Here is a 24,033-nt window from a genome sequence, read left to right as displayed (position 1 = left end):
CAGGTCAGAATCCATGTCTTTCCTTCATCTCTATTTTGTACAGTATATATGAAACAAACTGTGCAGAGCTGTATAAAAAAATGTGTACACAAGACAATTTCCAAAATGGCTGCACAACAAATTAAATTACCAGAACGCCTTCCACAAAATAGAGGTCTAAACAAAACCAAAATCCTTTGACACTGTTAAAGTAGTCTGAGAGGTGAAAAAACATTTACATTTAAGCAGAGTTAGGGTTAGGGTTAGGAGTAGGGTTAGGGTTACGGTTGGGGTTGGGATTAGGGTTAGGTTAGGGTTAGGGTTAGGGTTAGGTTAGGGTTAGGGTTAGGGTTAGGGTTAAAGTTAGATTTAGGGTTAGGGTTAGGGTTATGGTTAGGGTTAGGGTTAGGGTTAGGGTTAGGGTTAGGGTTAGGGTTAGGGTTAGGTTAGGGTTAGGGTTAGGGTTAGGGTTAGAGTTAGGGTTAGGGTTAGGGTTAGGGTTAGGGTTAGGTTTAGGGTTAAGGTTAGGGTTAGGGTTAGGGTTAGGTTTAGGGTTAGGGTTAGGGTTAGGATTATGTCAGTCAAGGGGGAGGCAGACAAGCAGTGTACCTGTGTAAAAATGTGCATAGCAATTTTGCTTCACTGCTTGTCTGCCTCCTCTCCCGCCTCCCCCTAAAATTTATACTAACAACTACATCACCCAGAATATAGTGTCTTCAGTTACGAGGAAACTGTACCTAACAAAAACCAACCAACAAACAAACATTGTCGAGCCGTGTTGTCTGCAGCCAATCAGTGTATGAATAAGAAAAATCCAAAGATACACAGATTGAAGTGTAAACACCCCAGTCCAGCTCCAAACCCAACTGGAACCCTCGTCAACCTCTGAAAAAGGTGCCTATAAAATGAAACTAACTTATAACTTATTAATGCATTTCCTTATTTTATTTATCTGTATGGCTTAATATAGAAGTTTTAACATCTTCACTGAGTTTATCAATTTAATGTTAAAACATAAGTAGCGTATAATTTGCAGTCAGTGTGATGAGAACAATGAAAATCAGTGTCTTAGTCACATAGAGCTCTCCACGTCATTACTGTCCTTACAGCTGAAAAAATAGTTTTCAGTTCTACAGGCCCTTCCAGTGCACTGTAATAGAGCAGCCAGGGTGTTACCAGCTGCAATAGAGATACACAGCCTTTCAAAGCAGGTTTCATGCTTTTTAGAGCACAAACACCCCCTAGACACAATTTGAGAATAATTATATTTTTATTGATGATTATAGAGTATGATACAGAATCAATTGACCTTCATACCCACTTGGTTTAAGGGCCCACCATCTGTCCAGCTGCGCAAGGAAGACCTCCCTCACCTCCCTGGTAATTTAACCAAGGGGGTGGAGGGGGACAGGGGTAGCAATTGGGGAAGATGGATGGATGTGAATCAGTTGCGTAGGGTTAAATAAAGGGGTAAGTGTCAGGGTTATTCATAATCTCAATGATTGGTTAGTAGACAATGCATTGAGTGTGGGGGCAGTCCTTCCTCCTGAACAAAAGTTATAAACTTTTACTATGGCAAGAAACGTTAGAGTATGGAAATGAATCGACTGTAGTGTTAGCCATGCATCTGGACATAGGTAGCTCACATGGAGTGTGGAGATGTACTGCATCTTCTAATATCATCTCACAAGGATTTGATTTGGTACAAGTCAGGAGAATATGGCAGGACTGGTGCTGTGTGTAAGTCCAGATAGTGTTGCTTCAGGATGACTCCTGGCTCAAGAAACTATAACCTAATCCTAAACTACCAACCAGCACTGCATTATTTCTTTTTTTTTTAAATGTGGGATACAGGTCCTGCTTTTCAGCTCTTGACAATATTATCAGCTGTTAGACTTGTAATTCTTATTGTTCACTGAGGCTTCTCAGGTCCGTTGCAGACGCAGTATCCAGTGTGGGTACAGAGTTCTGCTGTGTGGGCCTGACCTCCGGGCTGTGGGATCCTGTCAAACACAGGAGGAGCTTGATTCCATTCCCATGTCAATCAGATTCAGCACAGGCAATCTGGATGAGGAGATCACATACCAGATAATAGGCATCCAGGCTAGAATGAGGCAACTTATAGGAATGTTTAGATAAAGACAGAAAATCTAATTCTGCTGGCTACTAAATTCTTGTTTAGGGTTATATCATAGTAACAGCTAAAACAAAGATGTCTGAGTAACTTGCTTTTCCATTTGTTGGAACGTCTTAATGTTTGTAGATTTCTGTGCTTCAGATTGTTGGGTTTTGAATATCTTTCAAGTTTAGGTTTTTAAATAAGAAATGTCTATGGCCTGAAACATATACACACACTCTAACCATTGCACAAACTTGGGATCTTCCCAAATATGCATTTCATCATTGCACAAACATGGGATCTACTGAAATAAGCACACAATCACTGCACAAACGTGGGATCTACCCAAATAAGTACACTTAATCATTGCACAAAATGGCCAGATCCCTTGTGTAGGAAGTTAACAAGACTGGTCCATTGTCAATGTGTATACTCTCTGTTATACCTGCGGGCCAGTCTTGTACTAACTCAGCCACATCTGTTACAGTCGATCATGCCCATCCCCTGCAAACCAGGTCTTCATATTTGAAAAAACAAAACAGGGGTAGTAAGTGAGGTATTTTAAACATTTATTTTAATTTGTATTTGCATTGTGAGCTAGGATTGAATAAAATCTTAAAAATTTGTGATTCTTCTAAAAGAGCCAACAGTGGCACAGCTTGCCCCCCAGTCGCTGAATCTCCGGTACTCTCCGGGCCTCATGAAGTACTGTCTTCCCTTGTAGCTGGGGTACTCATACATGGTCCAGTAGCCGTCCATCACGTTGCAGGAGTGAATGTCACGGTTGTGGAAGCGATCATGGACAGACTCGCAGTCATCACTGAACTCCATCGACTGGCCTTCAAAATTGGCTCGCTCATAGATCTTCATTCTGTAGGAGCCACTGTACTGTTGTGGCAAATTAAAAACAAAAATGTATTCAGGCAACTTTGTACAACAAACGGACAGAAGCTATCCATTGCAGGGTGTCAGGGGTGTATGTCCTGTCTGTGGAAACTGGATTTGCATTATTACTGTGTTTGTCTTTTTGAAGGATAGAATCTTGGATTTTAGTATTTCGAGCCTTGTTCTGCTCAGTCAAAAAGGCTGGTATGAACATGACAATATTCAGAATATTAAAAGAAATATAGTGTGTTTTGATGTGATTGTTAAAATGATTCTGCCACTGGACATCTTTTCCTGAGCAAAATGATATGCAGAGCACATTCTGACATTTGAAAAGTGTGCTAATTATGTTTTATCAGTGACTAATTAAACATCTAAATCTGCACAAATAAATATATCTTCTAAGTTACAAAGGTAATCATAGTTGAGTTTAGAGTATAAAATTACTTTTTCGCTGTTTGCACCAATCTGTGTGTCCTCTCAAAGACCTCTGTGTGCAGTCAAGCACTTTGAGGTTTCTGTGTATAACCTTGTGAATGCACAATACCAAGATGGCACTTACCAAAACATGTGAAATACAGTTTTAACAGTGTGGAGATTTGAATAAGAGTGTTCTGCATTACTGCTATATGTTCCTAAACGTGCTGGTCTGTCACTTATTTTCATAATTAATTGATTATTTTTGTATTGTTATCCATGCAGTAGGACACTACTATGTCTTTGCAGATATAACTGTTGCAATCCTAAATTGTTGCATCCTAGTTCATGCTGTATTCTAGTAGTATTACTGCACTTATTGTAAACCATACTGTACTTAAATATTAATCTTACATTGTAACCCTGTACTGCCCTCTAACACCTGAAAGTTGCCTTGGATAAAGGTGTCTGCAAAATAAATAAATAATAACAATATTATTAACAATAATAATAACAATGTTAAGACCCAAATGAGAATTGATGGGCCCAAGCTTGCTTGTGTTACTGTCTGTTCTTGTGTTATTGTTTGTTCTTGTGTTATCTCTTCTTGTGTTACTGTCTGTACTTGTGTTACTGTTTGTTCTTGTGTTATCTGTTCTTGTCTTACTGTCTATTCTTGTGTTACTGTCTGTTCTTGTGTTACCGTCTGTACTTGTGTTACTGTCTGTTCTTGTGTTACTGTCTGTTCTTGTGTTATCTGTTCTTGTGTTACTGTCTGTACTTGTGTTACTGTTTGTTCTTGTGTTATCTGTTCTTGTATTACTGTCTATTCTTGTGTTACTGTCTGTTCTTGTGTTACCGTCTGTACTTGTGTTACTGTCTGTTCTTGTGTTACTGTCTGTTCTTGTGTTACCGTCTGTACTTGTGTTACTGTCTGTTCTTGTGTTACTGTCTGTTCTTGTGTTATCTGTTCTGTGTTACTATCTGTTCTTGTGTTTTTACATAGTTACCTGAAGATTCCACTGTCACTATACACTGTAACAACTATTACAAGGCACATCTCCATTGCAGTAATATCACGGTTTCATCTGTTTTTTTTTTCATTTAAATTGAATAAACTTCTAATATGTTTCTAAGTGTTCTGTGGCTACCTGTAATAAAGTTGAGAGAGTAGTTTCTCTTGCACTCTGTATGACTGGTCCGACTCACTTCGCTTGCAGGCCTGACACAACAAAGAGTATGTCTGAAATACACCTTTGATCAGAGGTGCCACCCAACACTTAGAAACATATATATGGCAGGTATTTCTATAGTAAAAAAAAAAAAAAGTAGTATTCAAACAAAAGCATTCAAGCTTAGAGAAATACATTTGTGTGGATTTCGATCTACTGTGTACAGACTTACAAACGGTTGCTGCTCTGTTATTTACAACTTACATTAGGGAAGACACGGCAGGACTTGACACAGTCATTGTATCCCATCCAGCGCTGGTAATCAGGGTACTCCCCTCTAGACAGCACGTACTGGTACCCCGTGTAATTGGGGCGCTCGTACAGGACCCAGCAGCCGCCCTCCACACGAATGGAGTTGCAGCGGCTGAAGTAACTGTTCAGATCGGAGCAATCTTCATTACACTCGTGGAAACGACCACCAAAGTTTTTGTCTTCGTAGAAGAATATCTAAGAAATAAGCAAGAAGAAATGAGATGTGTCAGATGTAGTTAAAAAGGTTAGGAGAAGCTGGCACAGAGTTACAGTTTACACTTCATAATCAATACCTTAGCCATGGTTGGAGTGGACAGCTTGGCCATCTGCTCTCTAATAAGAGTGCCTTTTTATAGAGAGTCCAAAGGGTTTACAGTGCAGTAACTATTGTTAGTCTGATTCAATGCCTTGTCTAGTCAGCAGTACACGTGCCTTGTTTTCATGGTATGGCAGATTAGGCCACAATACAGAACAGTAATCTTAGAGGTATGTACAGCTTGAAACTCAGCAAGTCTGTATGAACAGAAACCAGACAGGATAAGTGTAGTAAGGGGGGGGCTGTATAGAACTAGATATTATGTAACTATATAATTACTGTCATTTTTGTTCAACATTTTTTTACTGTTTAAAGGGGGAGGGCTATGAGCACAGCCTGAGAGAGTTCTTAAATACATGAAAGTGGACCATTCTGTTATGGGTCACATTGGTGGGACTGCTTTCCATGGAAGACTGGTAGCTTAGAGGGCTAGAAGTTAGTTCTTTGGTGAAATTAGAAAATGTGGGATCTCAGGTCTGCAGGGCTGTCTGGTGGCAGAAGAGGATACTGCAGTCCGGTTTATTGACCACTTTTGAGCTTCAAGGAATAATCGAAGTTCCTGACCACACAAAGAGTTTATTACAGGTGTTGCTTTTCTTTTAGGAAACAGGAGCCAGTGGATGTAATGAGTGGCGATAGTCATAAAGAGATTGGTCAGCATTCCTAAATGTACAGGAAAGCATGACATGAACTAGATTGTGTAAGCTTAGCTTGCCTCTAGTGGTTGGCAGCTGAACTGCTGTTCTTACTCTCCTTCCAGTTATGCTAATCTTGTTTAGGCAGCCAGGGACAATATCCTGAGTGAAGTTGCTCTTTGTGAATCTCTTGACTCTCCCTTGTGGTACAGCAGGTCACCTGGAGCCCAGTTCATGGTTTCTATTTGTATCAGAGAGGTGCTCTGCAGGTGAGGCCATGGGCAAAATCTGGTGCAATCCCACCTCTTTCAGGGCAGCAGTGACATCTCAGTACCTGCAAGGACTACATTGACCTAAACTGTTACTATTTTGTATATTGGTTGCCTTTGCTGATTGAAAACCTTCAATGGAGAGCAAAAATGTTTATCACGCGATCAAAATATGAATATATGACATAAGCACAGATTAGATTGTCTATATGTCATACCCTCCCACTGTTGTCATAATTAAATATAGTGAAAACATGCCTTGTCTTTTGAAATTTTTCATAGACAGAACAGGAGACAGTTAGAGTTTATTCACTTTATTAAGAATTTGAATACTATTAAATCATGTGTTAATAAAAGTCGGCAATGCGTCTGAAGGACCCAATCCTGGAGCTCATGCCTCCCCAGTCGTTGTATCTCCTGTACTCTCCGGGCCTCATGAAGTACTGTCTTCCTCTGTAGTTGGGCTGCTCATACATGATCCAGTAGCCGTCCATCACGTTACAGGAGTGAATGTCGTTGTAACGGAAACGATCGTAGACAGAGGGACAGTCATCCATGAACTCCATCATCTGACCTCCAAATTCAGGTCTCTCATAAACCCTCATCCTGTAGGATCCTTGGTACTGTAAGAGGTTAACCACATATATACATGTTCACAGAGATGATAAAGCATCTACATCTGTCTAAGTGGTGTTTTATTTTTCCAAATCCTGTAAAGACTTTCAGTATTTTAAAAGCCTCACTCACTTGTTCTGTAGTCCCTGTCTTGTCTTGTGTGAAAAAGAAATACGAAAAGTTTAATATATTGTTTATATATCACATTCATTTTACTAATGTTTTACTATGAAACTTACCTGTGGGATCATGCGGCAGGACCTGACGGAGTCATTGAACCCCGTCCAGCTCTGGTAGTCGGGATACTCTCCCCTTCTCATGAAGTACTGGTACCCCATGTAATTGGGGCGCTCGTACATCATCCAGCAGCCGCTCTCCACACGAACGGAGTTACAGCGGCTGAAGTAGGAGTGCAGGTCAGCACAGTCGCTGCTGCACTCATAGTGGCGGCCCTGGAAGTTCCTGTCCTCGTAGAAAATGATCTGAAATGAAATTGACCTTCTAATGTAACGTTTTTTCTTTTTTTTTTTAGTTTATATTTGTGTATTTCAATATCAAACACTGTTTATTTTCAAAGACTGTTAGAACTTACCTTTCCCATTTTAAATCTGTAAGGCTAGAGGATGCTAACTCTTGTTCTTTATATACTTCTCACAAACAGCATGTACAATGCGTTCAACACCCATGTCAGCAAAACCTCTAAAGCTTACTATAGACAAACATGGTATGGGCTGCTGGTATTTTGTTTCCATGCATTCAATAAAAACAGCAAAACCCAGCAGTATTCAAAGCCATTGAAAGGGTTTTTGAAGAACTACCACATTGTATTATTGGAACTAAAGAAACATTAGGAGTGGAACAAATAAGCTGTCACAGAAAACTCTCTGATACAGAATGCACCCAACACTGAAATCCTTTTTGATTATGTACAACATTTTGCCCATCAAGTGGGAAAAATCTGGAAATCAATGTATTGATAGTATTCTGGATAAAACAAAAATAAATGACTAATGACATTTAAAATCTCAATAACGCTTGATCTCCCTCATAAAAGTTTAGTACACTATTTTTTCCCCTTTCCTCTGCTTTTCCATGGTTATCATGCATTTCCCATGGTTTGCCATGTTTATTTAATATGCTTTACCATACTGTACCTCTCTGCTTTAAAATCCTTCCCTGGTCTTTTACTGTGCTGTATTACACTATGCTATTTTTACCCTGGGAAACCTTTGCATAGTGTCCTGCTGTTTGAAGTCCTGGTCTCTGTCTGCAGTATAGCTAGTTGGTTAATACAGTATCAGCGGTCTAGCTGCAATGTGACTATTGTAGGTGTTCTGACCAAACCTTGCACGTCAATCTTTGGCACTTTCGGGTTTCTTAGATAAAAAGATTGCTCTCATCTCTTCCCATGCCCCATTAATTTCTTGTAAGTAAAAAAAAAAAAAATAAAATAATGAAGTGTACATGAAGACCATGTGGCTTTACCTTCTAAGTAAATTAGCTTGTATATGACCATGTGGGAGTCTCGGTTATTTGGGATTCTGATAAATTCATAAATGAGACATATAAGGTTTGGTAATAACACATGTACCACGATGCAGCAGTTTAATCTGTAGTGATATACTTGAAATACTAGCAAATTGATTTTAACTCACTGGTAACATGTATGAAGTGCAAAACCTTTTAAATAAAACAGCTGTTGGACACCATTGTGTAGAGTGGGTATGTCAGGTTAAATATCTTACACTTAAATAGTTATTCTGTACAACACTGAGAGACTGATTTGGAAAAGTGATTAAACATGGTTTGAAAGATAACATTCAAGGTCCTTTACGAGAGCCTTTACGGTCCTTTCACATTGACCAATCAGGTTAAAGGAAGTCTCCGATCCATTTTCTAATATATTTTTGCACATGCCTACATATGATATGTACAGGAAGATTACAATAATTCAATATAGCATTTTGTTGCCATGGCAACATATAATCTATTGTAATGTAGTAACACTGGGCATGCAACCTCTTCTGCTATAATTAAACATTAAAAAATGTTTAAGAATGTAGAAATAATCTTGAATGCTACCCAAATAGGATTGTATTAGAACCTGTTCAATTAAAATCCAGCCTCCCTGTTAATACGGATTCAAAGGAGTCGACGCTTTGCATTCCATTTTAAATATTCTTTATTAGAAAGCCATGCCAAAAATCCATTTGGATTTATTAAAACAAGTTTAAAATTCTGTGATTCTTCTAAATGAGCCAACAGTGGCACAGCTTGCTCCCCAGTCGCTGAATCTCCGGTACTCTCCGGGCCTCATGAAGTACTGTCTTCCCTTGTAGCTGGGGTACTCATACATGGTCCAGTAGCCGTCCATCACGTTGCAGGAGTGAATGTTACGATTGTGGAAATGATCGTGTACAGACTCGCAGTCATCGCTAAATTCCATCATCTGGCCTTCAAAATCGGCTCTCTCGTAAATCCTCATTCGATAGGGCTCGTTGCTAGTCTAAACAAGTACCAGGAAGTAGAGAGCAGCATTAGAACGATTTGTCAAAACCCTAGCAGTACATAGTAAGCCAGAATAGATTTCAACATCATAATCACGCACAGTGATGCCAGCCTTACCCCAAGCACATTCATACACGCACCCACAATTACCACAAACTCAATCAGTTACACAACTTTTACCACAAGCACCCAACAATCTCATGAATTTGATTGAACATTCCTCTTACCCACTGATTAAAGTTACTGCACATTCACCCATTCAAAGAGCTTTAAAAGTGGCTAGATTTGTGTTTTACTGAAAACTGAAAACATGAAAGTAATGATGAAATATATGATTACATAGGAAAATGTGCGACAGGATCTGACGCAATCATTGAATCCCATCCAGCGCTGGTAGTCAGGGTACTCTCCCCTGGTCAGCACGTACTGGTAGCCCATGTAATTGGGGCGCTCATACAGGACCCAGCAGCCGCTCTCCACACGGACTGAGTTACAGCGGCTGAAGAAGGAGTGCAGGTCAGCACAGTCGCTGCTGCACTCATAGTGGCGGCCCTGGAAGTTCCTGTCCTCGTAGAATGTGATCTTCAGTCATAAGAAAATATAAAAAACAAGATAAACTTTTTTAAAAGAACAGAAGGGAAAAAAAAACTTGAATAAAGCAACTCAGATACCTATTATTATGATGCTATAGTCTAGTAACTTTTAATACATTACGTATCCTGTTTTATCTTTAAGTTAACTTTTTTGAGTTTAGAAATCAAAGTTTGCAATCTTGATGTTTTTCTTTCAGTTAAGCTGCTTTTATATAGTTGGAATGTTCAATGCGTCAAACGTCACTTACATTCCAAGGGCAAGACACCACAATCAGCAACAGTATAAGTGTAGTTGTAACAAATGAATTCTAATGAAGACATAACCTATACAGATAAGTAAAAACATACACTTATTCATGGCCTGGAATAACTAAAAAGGATTTGAACCAAACACTGGCCTGATTCTGGCATCCAAAAACCAGTGTTAGCAGATAGACATTGTGCTAAATAAATTAACTTGTGTCAACTCTGTCAAGTTGTTTACAATGGAAAGCAAGTTTATGGGATTTACTCACAGAGAGCAAATTTAAAGCAAAACAGGTTCTTCAGCTGTTCCTTAAACTGTATATACCTTGAAAGCGCAAGGGATTGAAGAGTCAACAACTGAAAATAATATTACCAAACAAAACTGTACAAACTAGCAGCAAGCAAACAAATCAGAGAATTATGTGCCCCAAACTTACCTTGCCCATTTTGCCTGATGGGGTTTAGTTCTCAGTATGATACTCATGGCAATCAGCCTAGGGCTTTTTTATATTCCTCAGTTAATACGCATCGGATCAAAGTGTTTTGTTATTTTAATGACTGGGATTGTGACATCAGCAATGCTGCCAACATTCTGAGCCTTCCTATACAGAAAAACCCCTGACTCAGCATTGGAAATGGCCTCCCTGGCAAATTTTCTCTGTGCATTGGCTTTATATCAGACCAAAGCAACGCTTTTATCCATTAATCCCTGATGAAAGAAATGTTTTAAAGAATACACTGCAGTCTGGTGTGGAATTACATCTTCATTGGTGGTTTTTACGTGTTGATACAAGCAATCAAACCAAAGAACAGTTTTTCTAGATGTGTTCTTCTTTGAGCGCAGTAGCAGAATTGATATAGCATGTACAATGCATGATGTCCATGAATTAACATAATACAAAGGACAATAAATAGAACACAGCAAAATGGACGCAAAGTCAAATTACATTCAAATAAAAACTTGTTTACGCTTGTAACTTTGAACTGTGTCTACACCTTACTTTCGACAGCCATGAACAATGCAAGACTCATGGTCAGTCTACTTTGAATTATCTGTCACAAGCCATTTATTTGATCTCACATCCAAATGTCTTTAAATTGCGAGAAGTTGGATAAATAGTTCTCAGTAAGCTGCTTAAAAACAAACAACAACCAACTATAATCTAATGTTTAATTTAGTGTAATGGTAACGCAAGCCAAACTATTTACAAAGCTCAGCATCACACAAATCAAAGAAGCCCAGGTAATCTTCAGGGTAGTTCATAGTGGTAATCTTCCAGAGCGCATTCTTCTGCATTCTGCGGAAAAGGCAATATCCAGTTAGGACATAGGGCTGCTTAAAGTTGCAATGTCTGCTTAGGTTAGGGTGTTGCTGTTCAGACATAAGGTCAATAATTTCTATAATCCTGTATTTCAATTATCTGGGTAATGTGGAATATTTAATAAAAAATAAGCATGTTTGCCTCAAAAACGCATCCCATTTTTGCAGTACATATTGCTGACTACGATACCTCATTGCAAAATGTCAGAAACTGTTGGCTAGTATTTACTGCACAGAAAGATGCATCTTGCTTACAGTGGGTGGAGCTGCTGCCTGTGCAGCTGTATTATCTGCAGTATTATCAGCAGTACTTTCACACTTGTTTTTTGCTGATTTCCAGGAATTCAGCTTCATACCTTAAAACAATAATAATTGCACATTGTATCTCTGATAAATGACATTCAGCTCAGCACTGAGACGTTTACAAAGCTGTACTCGGGTTGGTGGGGTCCTGGGCAATGTTGATGTACCATCCTTGTCCTGGTGTTTCAAAAAATACGACAGGGCAACCTGATCTCATCCTTTGACAGTTTTAATTATACACAGTCATTTGTGATGTTTTAAGCATCATTGCTCAGTTCTGTAGTTAAACAATGTTCTCAATACTACAGACAGATTTTATCAGATAGGGGACTTACTGTGCTTCCTGACAAGTTCCACAGCCTTGATGGCAGTGAGCATTGCACATGAGTGGCAGGAAAGGGTGAAAGGGTGCACTATTGGACTCTGTGAAAAAAACAGCAGCAGTACCACATTCTATGAATACAGAGAATGCAATAAAGACTTTAAGAACAGGACAATGACAACAGTCCTTTTAGCTTTAGTCAGATGATAGTTAGCAAATAACACTCAGCAGCAGAGTATAGGGGAGAGGCAAACGCTGCAGAAGAATGATGGGTTTGGACTTGAAGGTGCAATCAGTTTAGTTCAATGTTTGACAATGCCCACCATTTGTGCAATGTGATTCCTGCTACAGTAATGCTTCACAGGTTATACAACCAAAGTCACAATCCTTCCAGTATCCTGTTTAGGATATGGACAACCCTTACATTCCAGGCCAGCTCAACACCCAAAAGTTTTCTCTTAACCCAGAATCCCGAGTACACAGGAATGGCTCTGTGTTGATACCTTAGCGTGCTGCCCAGAGCGTGTTGTTGAGGGTTTACACTTGTAGAGGGAAATTACATCGTCCAAAGGCAAGGTATTCTGAAAAATCAAATCATAGGTGCTGAAACAATTCCGATTTACTACAATTACTGACCCTGTAACCAATCTTTAGAAGTGTATCTAAATTCTAAAGACAGGTCCTGCTAATTTTCACAGGTGGAGGTACTGTTAAAACCATAACCGTAATTATAATACTACTTATAATATATGGACAGGCATTTGCTGTAACCTGAAGGCCAGTTGTTTCTCCTTGTAATTCAAGTTGCCCGATTTTTATCAGGCCCCTCAGAATACAGCACAACATATTGTGGCTCAGCATGAGAATCCCAGCAAAGGAGGAGAGGATCATCGCCTCTCGCTCCATCCGATTGGGGTGTTTGTACTCCCTGGAGCTGCTCGCTCGTTTGGAAAAGAATGCGCTGCTTTCCATAACTTGCATGATTGTCAGCATAGAATAGTCTATACATCACAAATTACAGGAGAAAAAGTCACATTGTTACGTTGTATGTTAATAGTGACTTTTTTTTTTTTTTTAAACTACATAAAAACATAATTTGTCACTTTTTATCACCACATTTAAACATTAGCCGAGAAAGTTGGAATAATGTACAACGCTTGTAAACATGAATTAATTAGTTACCACAGAAGTCACATCAGTTATTAGAAGTAAGCGTCAAACATAAAATTACTGCGATGTCCTTGCGTGAGACTGGAGAGATCAAAAGACCGTAATTGACATGAATGTTAAAAAGAAATACAACACTTCTCATACATGTGCGACTGTGTGAAACTGGGTGTGCTTACATTTCATTGTCAGTAAACTCTTTTTCTTCTGCTCTGTTCAACCAAAGTAAAGTAACAAGTCAGAATGTGCCTAAAGAAGCAAACCTACCAGTTACAATATACAATTCAGAGGTCTAAATATTGTGCACAGATCAGTAGAACATATTAACATTAACAATGAAGTGTTTACTTATGATTTATACGTAGATTATTTATAGTTTATAATTTCAGAAGGCAGTAAGTTATATAAATACATGTGTAAATATGACCTGCCATTGGCAGGAACATCATGGCAACCAACCGCCACATTCTTTTATTATTACATATAACCTAATGCCTTTTTATATACAGCAGATATATTAAATCTGGTATAAACACAATTCATGTACACAAATTTTCTGCGATACAAGATACATGGCTAGCTTCCTACAAATAAATCAAAAACCATAATGTTAACAATGCCAATGGAGTTGTAAAACATATCCAACCCTAACAAAATGATTATACAGTGAATATTTATTATGAAGTAGATAACACTGTATCCGTTATGACACGTCCATATGCAGTCCATTCTGAATGTTGATTTCTCAAAGCTGATATTTCTAATATTGCAAATATTGCCACGTCTGTGTCACCCTTCAACCAGCCTTCTTCTGAGAGGCATCCATCACAATATCAAGGCAGCACAGAGTGCACTGAAAGACCGAGCTCCCAAAACAAGCAAGTACAAAGCAAATGTTTCTAACCAATACAAATCTTTTTTTATTTTAAAGTGTTGTACTGATGCAACTATTTTCCTTTTTTTAGGCAATACATCTGAAGCTTCTTCTACTGTCTTTGTTATCCACTGCAATGATTTGTTTTCTTTAGATGGGAAATATCAAACTGTGTTTACCAAGTCACCAAGTAAAGTTGAATCCTTTTTACCCTTCGGATCAAATCTGTTTTCTTGGTGTCTGACACCAATGTATCCCCCCCTGTGTACAGAAAACAGTGGTAGAACATTTAGACATGCAGCAACATGCAGTAAAGGTGAATCGAAGTAGTGCAAGTGTCTGCTATTGCAGAACTGGGTTCATTTCCTCTGCTCCTGGAGGATGTGTTGAACACCCTCTCCACCACAAGGTTCGTCTATTCACTCAGAGGCAGCACTGGCATTTCCTACAATGTGCATCAATGAAATACTCCTGTCTCCCTTTCTAAGAGCAACACACAAAGCAACAACCATAACAAAATGAAATTAAAAACTCACAATTCATGTTCAATTTCTTTCCTCAAGTGCCTTTTTTTCCATAATTAACAAGATTTTCTATCATAGCTCCACAGAAAAAAACACCCAACATTTAGTTACTGCAGAAAACTGAATTACACAAATTGTCATAAAGGACTCTCAGATGGTTTCAGTTGCCAATTACCACTACTCTAGGACTATCTTAAGGTAATACTTCATAGTACAAGATGTGTTGGGATCAGGGTCTATGAAAATATATTATCATTCAATAGCTTGTAGTTTTACCTGAATGCAGTAAAACTACAAGAAACTATATAAACTCAAGAACATTTGAGTTTCAGCTTGTCCCATTGTTCTTTTTTTTTTCTTTAGAGAAAAAAATAAAGGGGGGAAAACACCTAGGCATGCACAAAGGTAAAAGTTGTGGCAGAGATCCATGACTCTCCAGGGCCATTGCAAGAGCCTGGCTTGTCAAACAATAACCTGTTGAACCCTTACAGGAACTGAACCCAACAGGTGAGTGTTGAGTTACTATTGTAACAATTACAGGCGCAATGAGCTCTCCTGGCTTGCATAGTGTGAGCCTATATAAAACAACTAGGCTTCTACCGTGCAGTGTGTCCACCCTAGCATCCACAACGCCAAGTCTTAGGGTAGAGAGAAATGTTGGTTCCTCAGGGGTCAGTAATACAGTCTGTTTAGTTATTTATTATTTTTATCTGCCATACTGGTGAACTGGTAATACACTATCAGTATCTTTTCAATGCCACATGGCATACCTGTTACAGCATTCTGTCCTGGATAACATTTAGTGAGACACTTACTTACCCAGTGTGAAATAGTCTGCCACAGACCCATTTATACCATATCATGCATCTATTTGCAGTTAGTATGAATATTTTTATAAATATTGATAATGTATGCATTAATCTTCTATTTGAAATAAACAAAGCCCAAAAACAGCTATGCTCATAACACTTTTACATACATACACTCTGTCATAAGTCAAGGAGTCAATAGCGTTACAAAGTAAACAAGATTTCCTTTAGGATTATTATTATAATTATTTTTTACAAACTAGAATACAAGAGACAAAAGCACACATCTATAACAACAATGTTAAGAGGGCTCATCCGAAGAAATTCATGAATGAAGCATCAGCTCCGAGCCAACCCTCTTTAACCCTCACTGAGTAAACAAGATTTTCTAAAATTGAAACAAATATGATCAAATTGCTTGCAACCTTGAAATGAAATGATGCGCTACATTTTAAAATGATCAAAACTTACTGGTAAGCAGAGTCTGGTTGCATGGTTGCTCATTTTGGTGAATGTTTATGTGATTTGTGTGGAGGAAGTCAGGCTATAGGACTCAAAATGACCACAATACCCACTGTGCATGTTTCTAAGTGGAACACTGGAAAAACTGTCAACACAGCCTTTGCAAATGAAATGCATGAAGCAGCATTAGAAACCCATATGAATGCCATGAACATACCTGCTTGCAGTTTGGGAAATGACAAGAGATCTGCTCTGCTCTGCACCTGGACAGCGTGCTACTGTTACACAGGCTCAAGCTCGGTATAGATGTATTTACAGAAAACACTCAGGAGGCTTTCCCCGAGACCAAAAGTAGTGCTCTGTTGCTAAGAAACCCTTTGGCTTATCTAGGGAAGTATGACAGACTCCGATTTCTCAAGTAAACAGGCAGCAATGAAATATTAATTCGCAGCAGTACAGACTTTATTTATTCATTTTTAACAAGCAAAAACAAACAAAACACACATTGCAGCTTTATGTTACAGAAGATTCATCACAAACATACATTATAAAATTACAAGACATTTTAAAATAAATACTTTCAACAAGCCTTATTTCTGCATCATCACAAAAAACAGGACAAATAAACCATACCAAAATATTTACCAAACAAGAAGTTTGTCGTTTCCAGCAAAGGGATAATATTTTGGGGTACTACTATTCTGAGGCATGCTCATTAATTATTTTAATCCAATAAATATAGTATGGATTATAAAATATATGTATTTTCAGTAAAACTCAGTGTGGACCAGCATGCAGCACACACTGCATACAGGTATGGTTCCTTTCAACATCAGTAAAACCAAAGCAGTTATACATAATGTTGTATTTTATCGAATAGAAAATATATCATTTAAAAAACATGAAAGGGATTACATTGGCCCATCTGATTCCAGTTTAATTTGCATCTCATTTTGTTATTTGTACACCTTGTACACAGAGGGCTGCAGTTTCTCTTGATCTTCACGCCGTAACTTGCTGTATGGGGGAGAGGAAATGTTAAAAACCCTGAAATCCAAATACTATTGCATAAATCTGCAGCACTGCAACGCGGGTAATGACGAAGACTGTGATTTTGGGATTACACGTGCCTTTAGCACCAGGCGTTAGCTTTAATGCCAACTGCTAAATAGTATTTAGTGGGGTTCAGAAAAATGTAGCGTTACACGCTCCCACATGTTGCTACAACTGTTTAAATAATGTACCGGTCATTTCTTTTCATTAACATCCTGACCTCTTTTTCCTTTTTTTTTTTAGGTGTAACTTCATAGTTTGTTTCAAAGCTCTTTTCAAAATGTCCGCTTTAGTGCCCACATTGTCAAACAGCTAACACAGCGATAACAATCCATGATGTGGTAGAGAACTGAAAAGCCAGAGCAATAATGTTATTTCCTTTTCTTTTTTTTTTTTTTTTAATATTGCTCTTCCTACAGTGATTTATACGCTATATTTGTTTTCAATGTCGCTCTTCCAGCAGTGATTTAGAGGGCAGATCTCTGCAATATCTTTGTTTTCAATGTCGCTCTTCCAGCAGTGATTTAGAGGGCAGATCTCTGCAATATCTTTGTTTTCAATGTCGCTCTTCCAGCAGTGATTTAGAGGGCAGATCTCTGCAATATCTTTGTTTTCAATGTTGCTCTTCCAGCAGTGATTTAGAGGGCAGATCTCTGCAATATCTTTGTTTTCAATGTTGCTCTTCCTGCAGTGATTTAGAGGGCAGATCTCTGCAATATCTTTGTTTTCAATGTTGCTCTTCCAGCAGTGATTTAGAGGGCAGATCTCTGCAATATCTTTGTTTTCAATGTTGCTCTTCCAGCAGTGATTTAGAGAGCAGATATCTACGCTATATTTGTTTTCAATGTCGCTCTTCCTGCAGCGATTTACATTTTTCAGAACCCGTACTCTTTAACTGGATCTGCAGTGCACGCCTCACCTGCCCCATTATGGAGCAGTCAGGATGGCTAGTCCCAGCAGTGCTTCCTTTGGGACAGGTTGGTAAAGCAGGCATGTCCCAACAGGATGTTTGTTATTTATCTGTAGCTAGGGGTGTGTGTCGGGGACATGCGTGCAGTTCTCTATACATGGACCTATGAGGTTTCTATACTGTCCAGGAGGATTTTTACCACTCCAGAGAATATCGAATCATTAAATACATTTTGGTAAAAGGTTTGATATTTTTGTAATTTCTTTAGTACTGCTGTGCACAAAAATATTACTAATTTAACTGCAACACTGTTGCAGCATCTCACACGGACTTACTAACACTGTGAAACGGATGGTTTCTACAACTTTTACACAACAGTTAAAGCAACAAATGTTAAGATTATTTTGATTTCAGTTTAAATGTCACAATCAAACAGTTACGTCAGGAGTGGGCAGAAGTTGTTTGATGGACTTTATCAGCATGATATATTGCTGTTTGGTTCTTTATGTGTTTTACTTAAGGTGGTTTAATTGGATTTAACTAGGTCTGCAACGAAGGGTACATTTTGATCTTCAAAGGTTCGGAAATCATTACCGATGGAACTAATTTGCTGGGGACGTCATCATAGCTACTAGTTTATATTTGATTGAACATCCTATTTTACAGGTAAGCCACATAAATGGAATAAAACATATACAATCAGTTTAAAAATATGTTATATATAACAGTAATCATGTTTTTATAATTTATATAAAAATAAAAATGCACGTTGTTCATGTAACACATAATTGATGCTGCTTGCACTGTAGCAGCACCAACTGCAGTGGACTTAGGCAAAGCAAAGCTCTATTTAACAGTCATCGTTCAAGCAGGTTATCAATCACAGTCACTACTACAACTAATAACAATGGGAACTTACAGTAGAGGGGTTGAGAGACATTTCTTTCAATACAGCTTACGCTATGCATGAAATGAAATTATTAGTGTTAGCGTATACAGGTGCACTCCAAGGGACAATGGAAATCAGTACTTTACAAACGAATTGGAAATGCTGTATATAACTGCGAACAGAAGTACCTTAAACATAAATACAAGAAAACTCAAATGCCAAAGAATGGGAGTGTACTATTTGTACAAAACACGCCCGTGTAATAAGTAGTGCAATGTTACGAATGTATATTTTTGCTAAATGTAATTGTACACATTACAAGTACAAGTTTAAACTGTACAACGGCTGTGCCAACAAAAGCATACAAGAATAAAAATAAAAGTGACTGCTTTTCCTGCCTGCCATTTACTTTCCCTGATGTTCCTTATTTGTGCAAAATATCTACCCACGGACTAGGAAAAGTGTAGTAGGTAATAAAACGGTACTGTGTGTCTTAAAACGCAAAACATCTGCCTGTGAACAGAGAGGAGGAGGGGAATAAAAAACCCAACCATGCCGACTGACAAACTTTTGAAGGTTTAAAACTACCTTTGAATTCCTAGCTAGTGAACCAACCTTCAAACACAGTCCCTTTAACACACTGGTGAATAAACCTTTAAAGTGTTCTTCCCGGATATGAAAACACACCACTGCACAGTGTACTGAATGGTATCTCTGCCATTCTACACCTTTTAGGGATGGATGGCAAGGATGCTTGACGTACCTATTAAGCCGTGGCTCCTTGTAGTTAGCTACAGTTGCAGCTCGCCTGCGTTTCTTGTCTATACCAGCTTCTTCGCAAGCACTTGAACTGGTGTTGGTTACAGTCTGCAGTATTCTTCCATCTAAACACAAAGTAAATACAAACAAAAAGGTAAAAATAGCCACTGGCAAACTCAACTGGGCAGTCAAACCTTCCTTAGGCCAGTAAACAGCAGCTCAGTCTGCATTTACCTCAAAGATGTAATGGAAGATTTTTTAGTTTTCTAATGTTCTAATTGAAGTCACTTGGTGTAGCATATGTTGGTCTTAGAGAGGTAATTGAACAGAGGGTTGATTGCACCAGGATTGCAAATAGTGATACGGAAAAGGGCAATTCAGAGCGGCTACAGAAGAAATGACAATATTTTTTTTTTTTTTGAGGGGGGGGGAGGGGGGGGTGTACAGTAAAGTGTTACGTATTGCTTGCTACTGTATAGTGTGAAGAACCGTTACATTTCTAATTACAGTATGGTGTTTTGTTTATTTAATTTAAAAGATGAATTACGCATTTCACAGCTGCACATACCAGGGGTTTTGTCTTGACTGTTCTTCACAGTATGTGCAATCTTCTCACTGTCTTTAACAGTATTCACCGGGGAATGAAGGTTGTGAAATAGGCCACACTGCTGAGTTTCAGGTCCGTAACACTGGAATCCACCAAGAGAACTGTCCTCCTGAACCAACTTCTGAAGGCTTTCCAGGACGGCAGGGTGTTCTTTAGCTCTCTGTGCTGCAGCCCTGGGTGAGGCGACAGTCACTGGGGTTTGTGCTGAAGCACCCGTGTCCTGCACACTACAAACTCCCACACCACCTCCTCCACCTGCTGATGCCTTCTGAACACAAGGTGGCTTTAAAATCACACCATCGGCACCGTCAGAGTTTACAGCCGCCAGTGAAGAGGACTCTTTTTTCCGAGGAGTACAGCTGTCTTCCAAATGATTTTCCTGTGAAGTGGTTTTGCTACCTCTTACACACTCACTTTCCTTATGAGTGAACACAAAACAGGGATTTGGGACAACGCGTTCTTTGAATGCAATTTTCGCACAATGGCTTTTAGATTTCACTTTCTTTGTGCGATTCTCAGGGCTGCTTTTAGAACTTTTCAACCTGTTTGCAGGATGAACTACATATGCTTTCATGTTTGGGTTAGCATTGAACTCTGCTTGTGTCGTGTTAGAGGATGTTTTCTGAGGAATATGGCTTCTTTTTGCAAGGTGCTGCACAACGGGATCATTTAGACCACTCAAAGGTTGGCTGTGTGTTACAGTATTGTTACAAATTTTTCCACTTTCTGCACAGATTTCATCAACCACATTACTTCTCTTTCTACTGCTGTTCTCTTTGCGTTTACTGACCTTTGCTGTGCTGTTGCTTTCACCAACTTCTGTTTCACAGGCCTCTACTACAGAACCACCATCTGCCTTATACAAAGTGGGGGTGATTATGGAGTTTTCTCTTTTGGCTCTTTTGGTAACATATTTGTCTGACATAACATAAGCTCTATCAAACAATTTGCTACCATATGCATTTTCTTCAGATTTATCTTTGAGAGCAAGGTTCTGTAAATTCTCTTCTTGCCCAGGCTCTATGTGTGATTGTCCGCTAGCTGTGGGTTCAGCCTTCTGAAAATCTGAGATTACAAATGTTCTTCTGTTATCTTTACATTCAGTGTTCCAATCAGTTCCCCTTGGAGGGCCCGAGACTAGATACGTTCTTCTGCTCTCTTTAGTCTCAACATTTAAAAAGTCCAGTGCTTTTGTTTCAACAGTTTGAAAATCAACAAGTGTATTTTCATCCAACAGATCCTTTGGATGATCCAATGGTTCTTCTATTTGCCCAAGTTGTGCTCTGCTTTGTTCACATTTATTTGTAGATATCAAAGCTTCAGATGAGATTATGCCAGCCTTTCTGCAATCTTTATATTCAGCATTCTGAAAAACTGAGATTTTATACGTGTTTCTGCGTTTTTTACATTCATTGTTCAGAGAGGCATCTGTTATTCCGCAACTGTCTTCCCCTTGGTACAGCTGCTTATTGACTGCTACACTCACCTCGGCTGCAGAGGCTGAACTTGCTGTTTGCAAGTCACTACCAACAGCATCTGAGATTGCCTTGTCTTTATCTAAAGGTCTGATATTTCTTTGTTTTTCAGAGACAGGGCAGGTCGAATTTACAATTGGAATAGCTTTGCTAGGAATGCTTTTCTTTTTCTTAATGTTTCTCAGAGTTTCAGGATCACCCTTTTTACTCCGCGGCTTTGCTGTTCTGTTCTCCTCAATATTTTTCCTGCTGGAATTTGATTCAACAGTTACAACTTCAGTCTCCTCATTGACAGACAGTTCCATTTCAGCACCAAAGACTGTGGTTTCTTGTTTAGGAATCTGTAATTCAAGACTGTCTTTAGAGCCACTGGGCTCAGCAAGAGAAACACCTGGACTCCCCACTCCAGATTGTTGTTTGCAAGTTGTAATGATTGTAGAGTCATCAGTCCCAGGGCACCCTTTTGAATAACTTTCAAAAAGTCCTCCAGTAATCAAATATGATCGCCTTCCTTTTTTTATGACACTGTCAAGAGAAACTCTGGGATAGGAGGGCTCTTTCACTGCAGGTGACGGGGAAGGAAAGATTCCTGCATCATCTTGGTCGATATGCTGCATATTTTCTGAAGAACAAAACACAAATGTTAAAGTTCATTACAAAGGTAATAAATCATAAGTATATATGCGAACAGCACATTTCCTGGTTTCAAGCACTATTTTTGTTCTTCATTGCAGTTACTAAAATCAACTTATTTGCTCTTGTATAATAAAGAAAGTGTTGAATTGAATAAAACAGAATAAAAATCAGGGAGATCAGATGCTTGTCACTTTCCTTAAAGCAGAGATGGAAATAAGACTCCCATTGCATAGCAGTTTGATCCATTCCTAATTTTACTATGAGTTTAATAAGACACCCCTGAGGTTGCTACCTATACACTGTAACTAATAAAGCTTGTATTAAAACCTGGAATGGGTGAAACTGCTATGCAACAGGAGTCTTCTTTCCATCCTTACTTAAAGTAACTGTAGCAAACAAAATAATTTCATAAATCTTACCCATTTTGCACTTCCATTAGCACAGGTCTTACATGTGCAGTTTTGAAAAGAACACAAGTTAGAGCAAACATGTATTTTCATGAGTTCTATTACTACTTTAGGTTAGAGAATGTTTACATTTCCTCTGTCTTTTTTACAAGAAATATGTTATACTTGCACTTCCTGGCACAACTGGTTTGATTTATGGAATACATTTGCTGGCAACAATCACTTTAAGAACATCTGGCAAGAATACGGATCATGGCATTATTCTTTCAAGAAACAGTACCTAGGAAATGCCCAGGTTCAGACTGCCTGTTAACAGCTGTCTCCTCCAGGGGTGATTGCACGAAGCATTTCTCTTGCACAGGTCTCCGTGGCTGTGGCTGCAACACATGTTTCTCCAGTGACACCACAGGTGACTTCCGGGCTGCACAAGGGGCTTTGTCACTAGGCAAAAAATATCCACAATTACAACTTGGTTGGTTTTGTTTAGTTCACTTAACTCCCACTCTACAATGTGAAAGCAATAGAAAACAACCACATGCTGAAATATTACTGTAATGACTTTTTGGATTAAAAATAAATAGCGTGAATCAGTTAAATTTATTGCACATCATACACACAGTGCAAAATACACTCCAAAATATAAAAGCTGTTTAAAAAACTGAGTTCACAGTAAAAATAACAGTATAACACTGAAAAGGTGAGATATGTTCAGTTCAGAAAAATCAAACAAATGTACACCTTTAAAATGTGGAAGAACACACTATATTTGAAATGTTATGGACATGAGTCTTATTGTGCCCTTTTCCTGTAGATAATTTATCTGTCATCTTATAATCCCTTGTTCTTCACTGCTGTGTTTTTTACAGCAGGCCAAATAGTGTCTAGTAAACTTCTTCCCATGTCTAGTAAGGACAGCACTTTTTCTAACCCAGACATTTGTCACACACACACCCAACACTCTGGAAACTGGTCCCCTCATTGTTTGGGAGAGGTGGTTTGCTGCTTCTCTTGGAACCAGTTGGACTTGAGCACTGTTAGATGAGACAGAGATGGCACTATTATTAGTATCTCACAGTGACAGTATTTCCAATTGATAATATGAAGCCAGATACTTAGAGATGAGTTACATACAGGCAGCAAATGACCCCCTGCTGACCTCTGGTTTAAATTAACCTAATTTCTGTGATATTGAAGATTTATATATATATGAAATATATATATAGTATATATATATATATTATATATATATATATTATATATATATATATTATATTATATAGATATATATATATATATATCAATGCATCGCATGCAATCTATACATCTAGCTAAGTGACTGCACTGGTGAAAATACACCTAAAGGTACTTTTCATTTCAGTCTTAGCAATGATAACTAACATCCAGTCCAATTCTGGTTCAGTAAGAGTAAGTAAAGTTTTCAAATTTCAG

At 38.5% G+C, this 24,033-nt stretch overlaps 4 protein-coding genes and 1 long non-coding RNA gene across 5 annotated transcripts; all 5 read right to left on the bottom strand.

Annotated features, from left to right (window-relative positions):
- Window positions 1–2,650: 2,650 nt before the first annotated feature.
- LOC121323318 (gamma-crystallin M2-like) lies at window positions 2,651–5,199 on the bottom strand. The gene is made up of 3 exons (XM_041264308.1): window positions 5,178–5,199; window positions 4,837–5,079; window positions 2,651–2,986 (listed from the first exon to the last, which is right to left on the bottom strand). Exons 1-3 carry the CDS (start codon window positions 5,184–5,186, stop codon window positions 2,714–2,716), a joined length of 525 nt encoding a protein of 174 aa, XP_041120242.1. The 5' UTR covers window positions 5,187–5,199; the 3' UTR covers window positions 2,651–2,713.
- A 1,252-nt stretch (window positions 5,200–6,451) lies between these two features.
- LOC121322991 (gamma-crystallin M2-like) lies at window positions 6,452–7,813 on the bottom strand. The gene is made up of 3 exons (XM_041263690.1): window positions 7,782–7,813; window positions 6,959–7,217; window positions 6,452–6,727 (listed from the first exon to the last, which is right to left on the bottom strand). The coding sequence occupies exons 1-3, from the start codon at window positions 7,811–7,813 to the stop codon at window positions 6,452–6,454; spliced, it is 567 nt and encodes a 188-aa protein (XP_041119624.1).
- A 1,070-nt stretch (window positions 7,814–8,883) lies between these two features.
- Window positions 8,884–10,613, bottom strand: LOC121322712 (gamma-crystallin M2-like). The gene is made up of 3 exons (XM_041262926.1): window positions 10,504–10,613; window positions 9,567–9,809; window positions 8,884–9,225 (listed from the first exon to the last, which is right to left on the bottom strand). Exons 1-3 carry the CDS (start codon window positions 10,510–10,512, stop codon window positions 8,950–8,952), a joined length of 528 nt encoding a protein of 175 aa, XP_041118860.1. The 5' UTR covers window positions 10,513–10,613; the 3' UTR covers window positions 8,884–8,949.
- Window positions 10,614–16,361: 5,748 nt separating this feature from the next.
- On the bottom strand, window positions 16,362–21,949 carry LOC121323567. The gene is made up of 3 exons (XM_041264694.1): window positions 20,028–21,949; window positions 19,464–19,584; window positions 16,362–16,865 (listed from the first exon to the last, which is right to left on the bottom strand). The coding sequence occupies exons 1-3, from the start codon at window positions 21,844–21,846 to the stop codon at window positions 16,805–16,807; spliced, it is 2,001 nt and encodes a 666-aa protein (XP_041120628.1). The 5' UTR covers window positions 21,847–21,949; the 3' UTR covers window positions 16,362–16,804.
- A 104-nt stretch (window positions 21,950–22,053) lies between these two features.
- On the bottom strand, window positions 22,054–23,608 carry LOC121322967. The gene is made up of 3 exons (XR_005951108.1): window positions 23,536–23,608; window positions 22,865–23,025; window positions 22,054–22,163 (listed from the first exon to the last, which is right to left on the bottom strand). It is a non-coding gene; the product is annotated as an uncharacterized LOC121322967 (long non-coding RNA).
- Window positions 23,609–24,033: the final 425 nt, after the last annotated feature.

This window comes from Polyodon spathula, chromosome 11 (genome assembly GCF_017654505.1).
Source record: "Polyodon spathula isolate WHYD16114869_AA chromosome 11, ASM1765450v1, whole genome shotgun sequence".
Taxonomy (NCBI): Eukaryota; Metazoa; Chordata; class Actinopteri; order Acipenseriformes; family Polyodontidae; genus Polyodon; species Polyodon spathula.
The sequence above is the reverse complement of the archived record's forward strand: the minus strand, read 5'-3'. Positions and strand labels throughout refer to the sequence as shown.

What these genes read in the sequence shown, in the direction of transcription:
- LOC121323318 (XM_041264308.1), bottom strand. An exon ending in CCTGCCGTGTCTTCCCTAAT is followed by an intron (nt 2,987 to 4,836) that starts GTAAGTTGTAAA and finishes TTGCCACAACAG; the next exon opens with TACAGTGGCTCCTACAGAAT.
- LOC121322991 (XM_041263690.1), bottom strand. Translation starts at nt 7,813, where the DNA reads ATGGAAAAGCAGAGGAAAGGGGAAAAAATAGT. An exon ending in AGGAAAGGGGAAAAAATAGT is followed by an intron (nt 7,218 to 7,781) that starts GTACTAAACTTT and finishes TTACATTAGAAG; the next exon opens with GTCAATTTCATTTCAGATCA. An exon ending in CCTGCCGCATGATCCCACAG is followed by an intron (nt 6,728 to 6,958) that starts GTAAGTTTCATA and finishes AACCTCTTACAG; the next exon opens with TACCAAGGATCCTACAGGAT.
- LOC121322712 (XM_041262926.1), bottom strand. An exon ending in CCTGTCGCACATTTTCCTAT is followed by an intron (nt 9,226 to 9,566) that starts GTAATCATATAT and finishes GTACTTGTTTAG; the next exon opens with ACTAGCAACGAGCCCTATCG.
- LOC121323567 (XM_041264694.1), bottom strand. Translation starts at nt 21,846, where the DNA reads ATGGAACTGTCTGTCAATGAGGAGACTGAAGTTGTAACTGTTGAATCA. An exon ending in CAGTCAAGACAAAACCCCTG is followed by an intron (nt 19,585 to 20,027) that starts GTATGTGCAGCT and finishes CTTTGTGTTTAG; the next exon opens with ATGGAAGAATACTGCAGACT. An exon ending in AAGGAGCCACGGCTTAATAG is followed by an intron (nt 16,866 to 19,463) that starts GTACGTCAAGCA and finishes TCCCCCATACAG; the next exon opens with CAAGTTACGGCGTGAAGATC.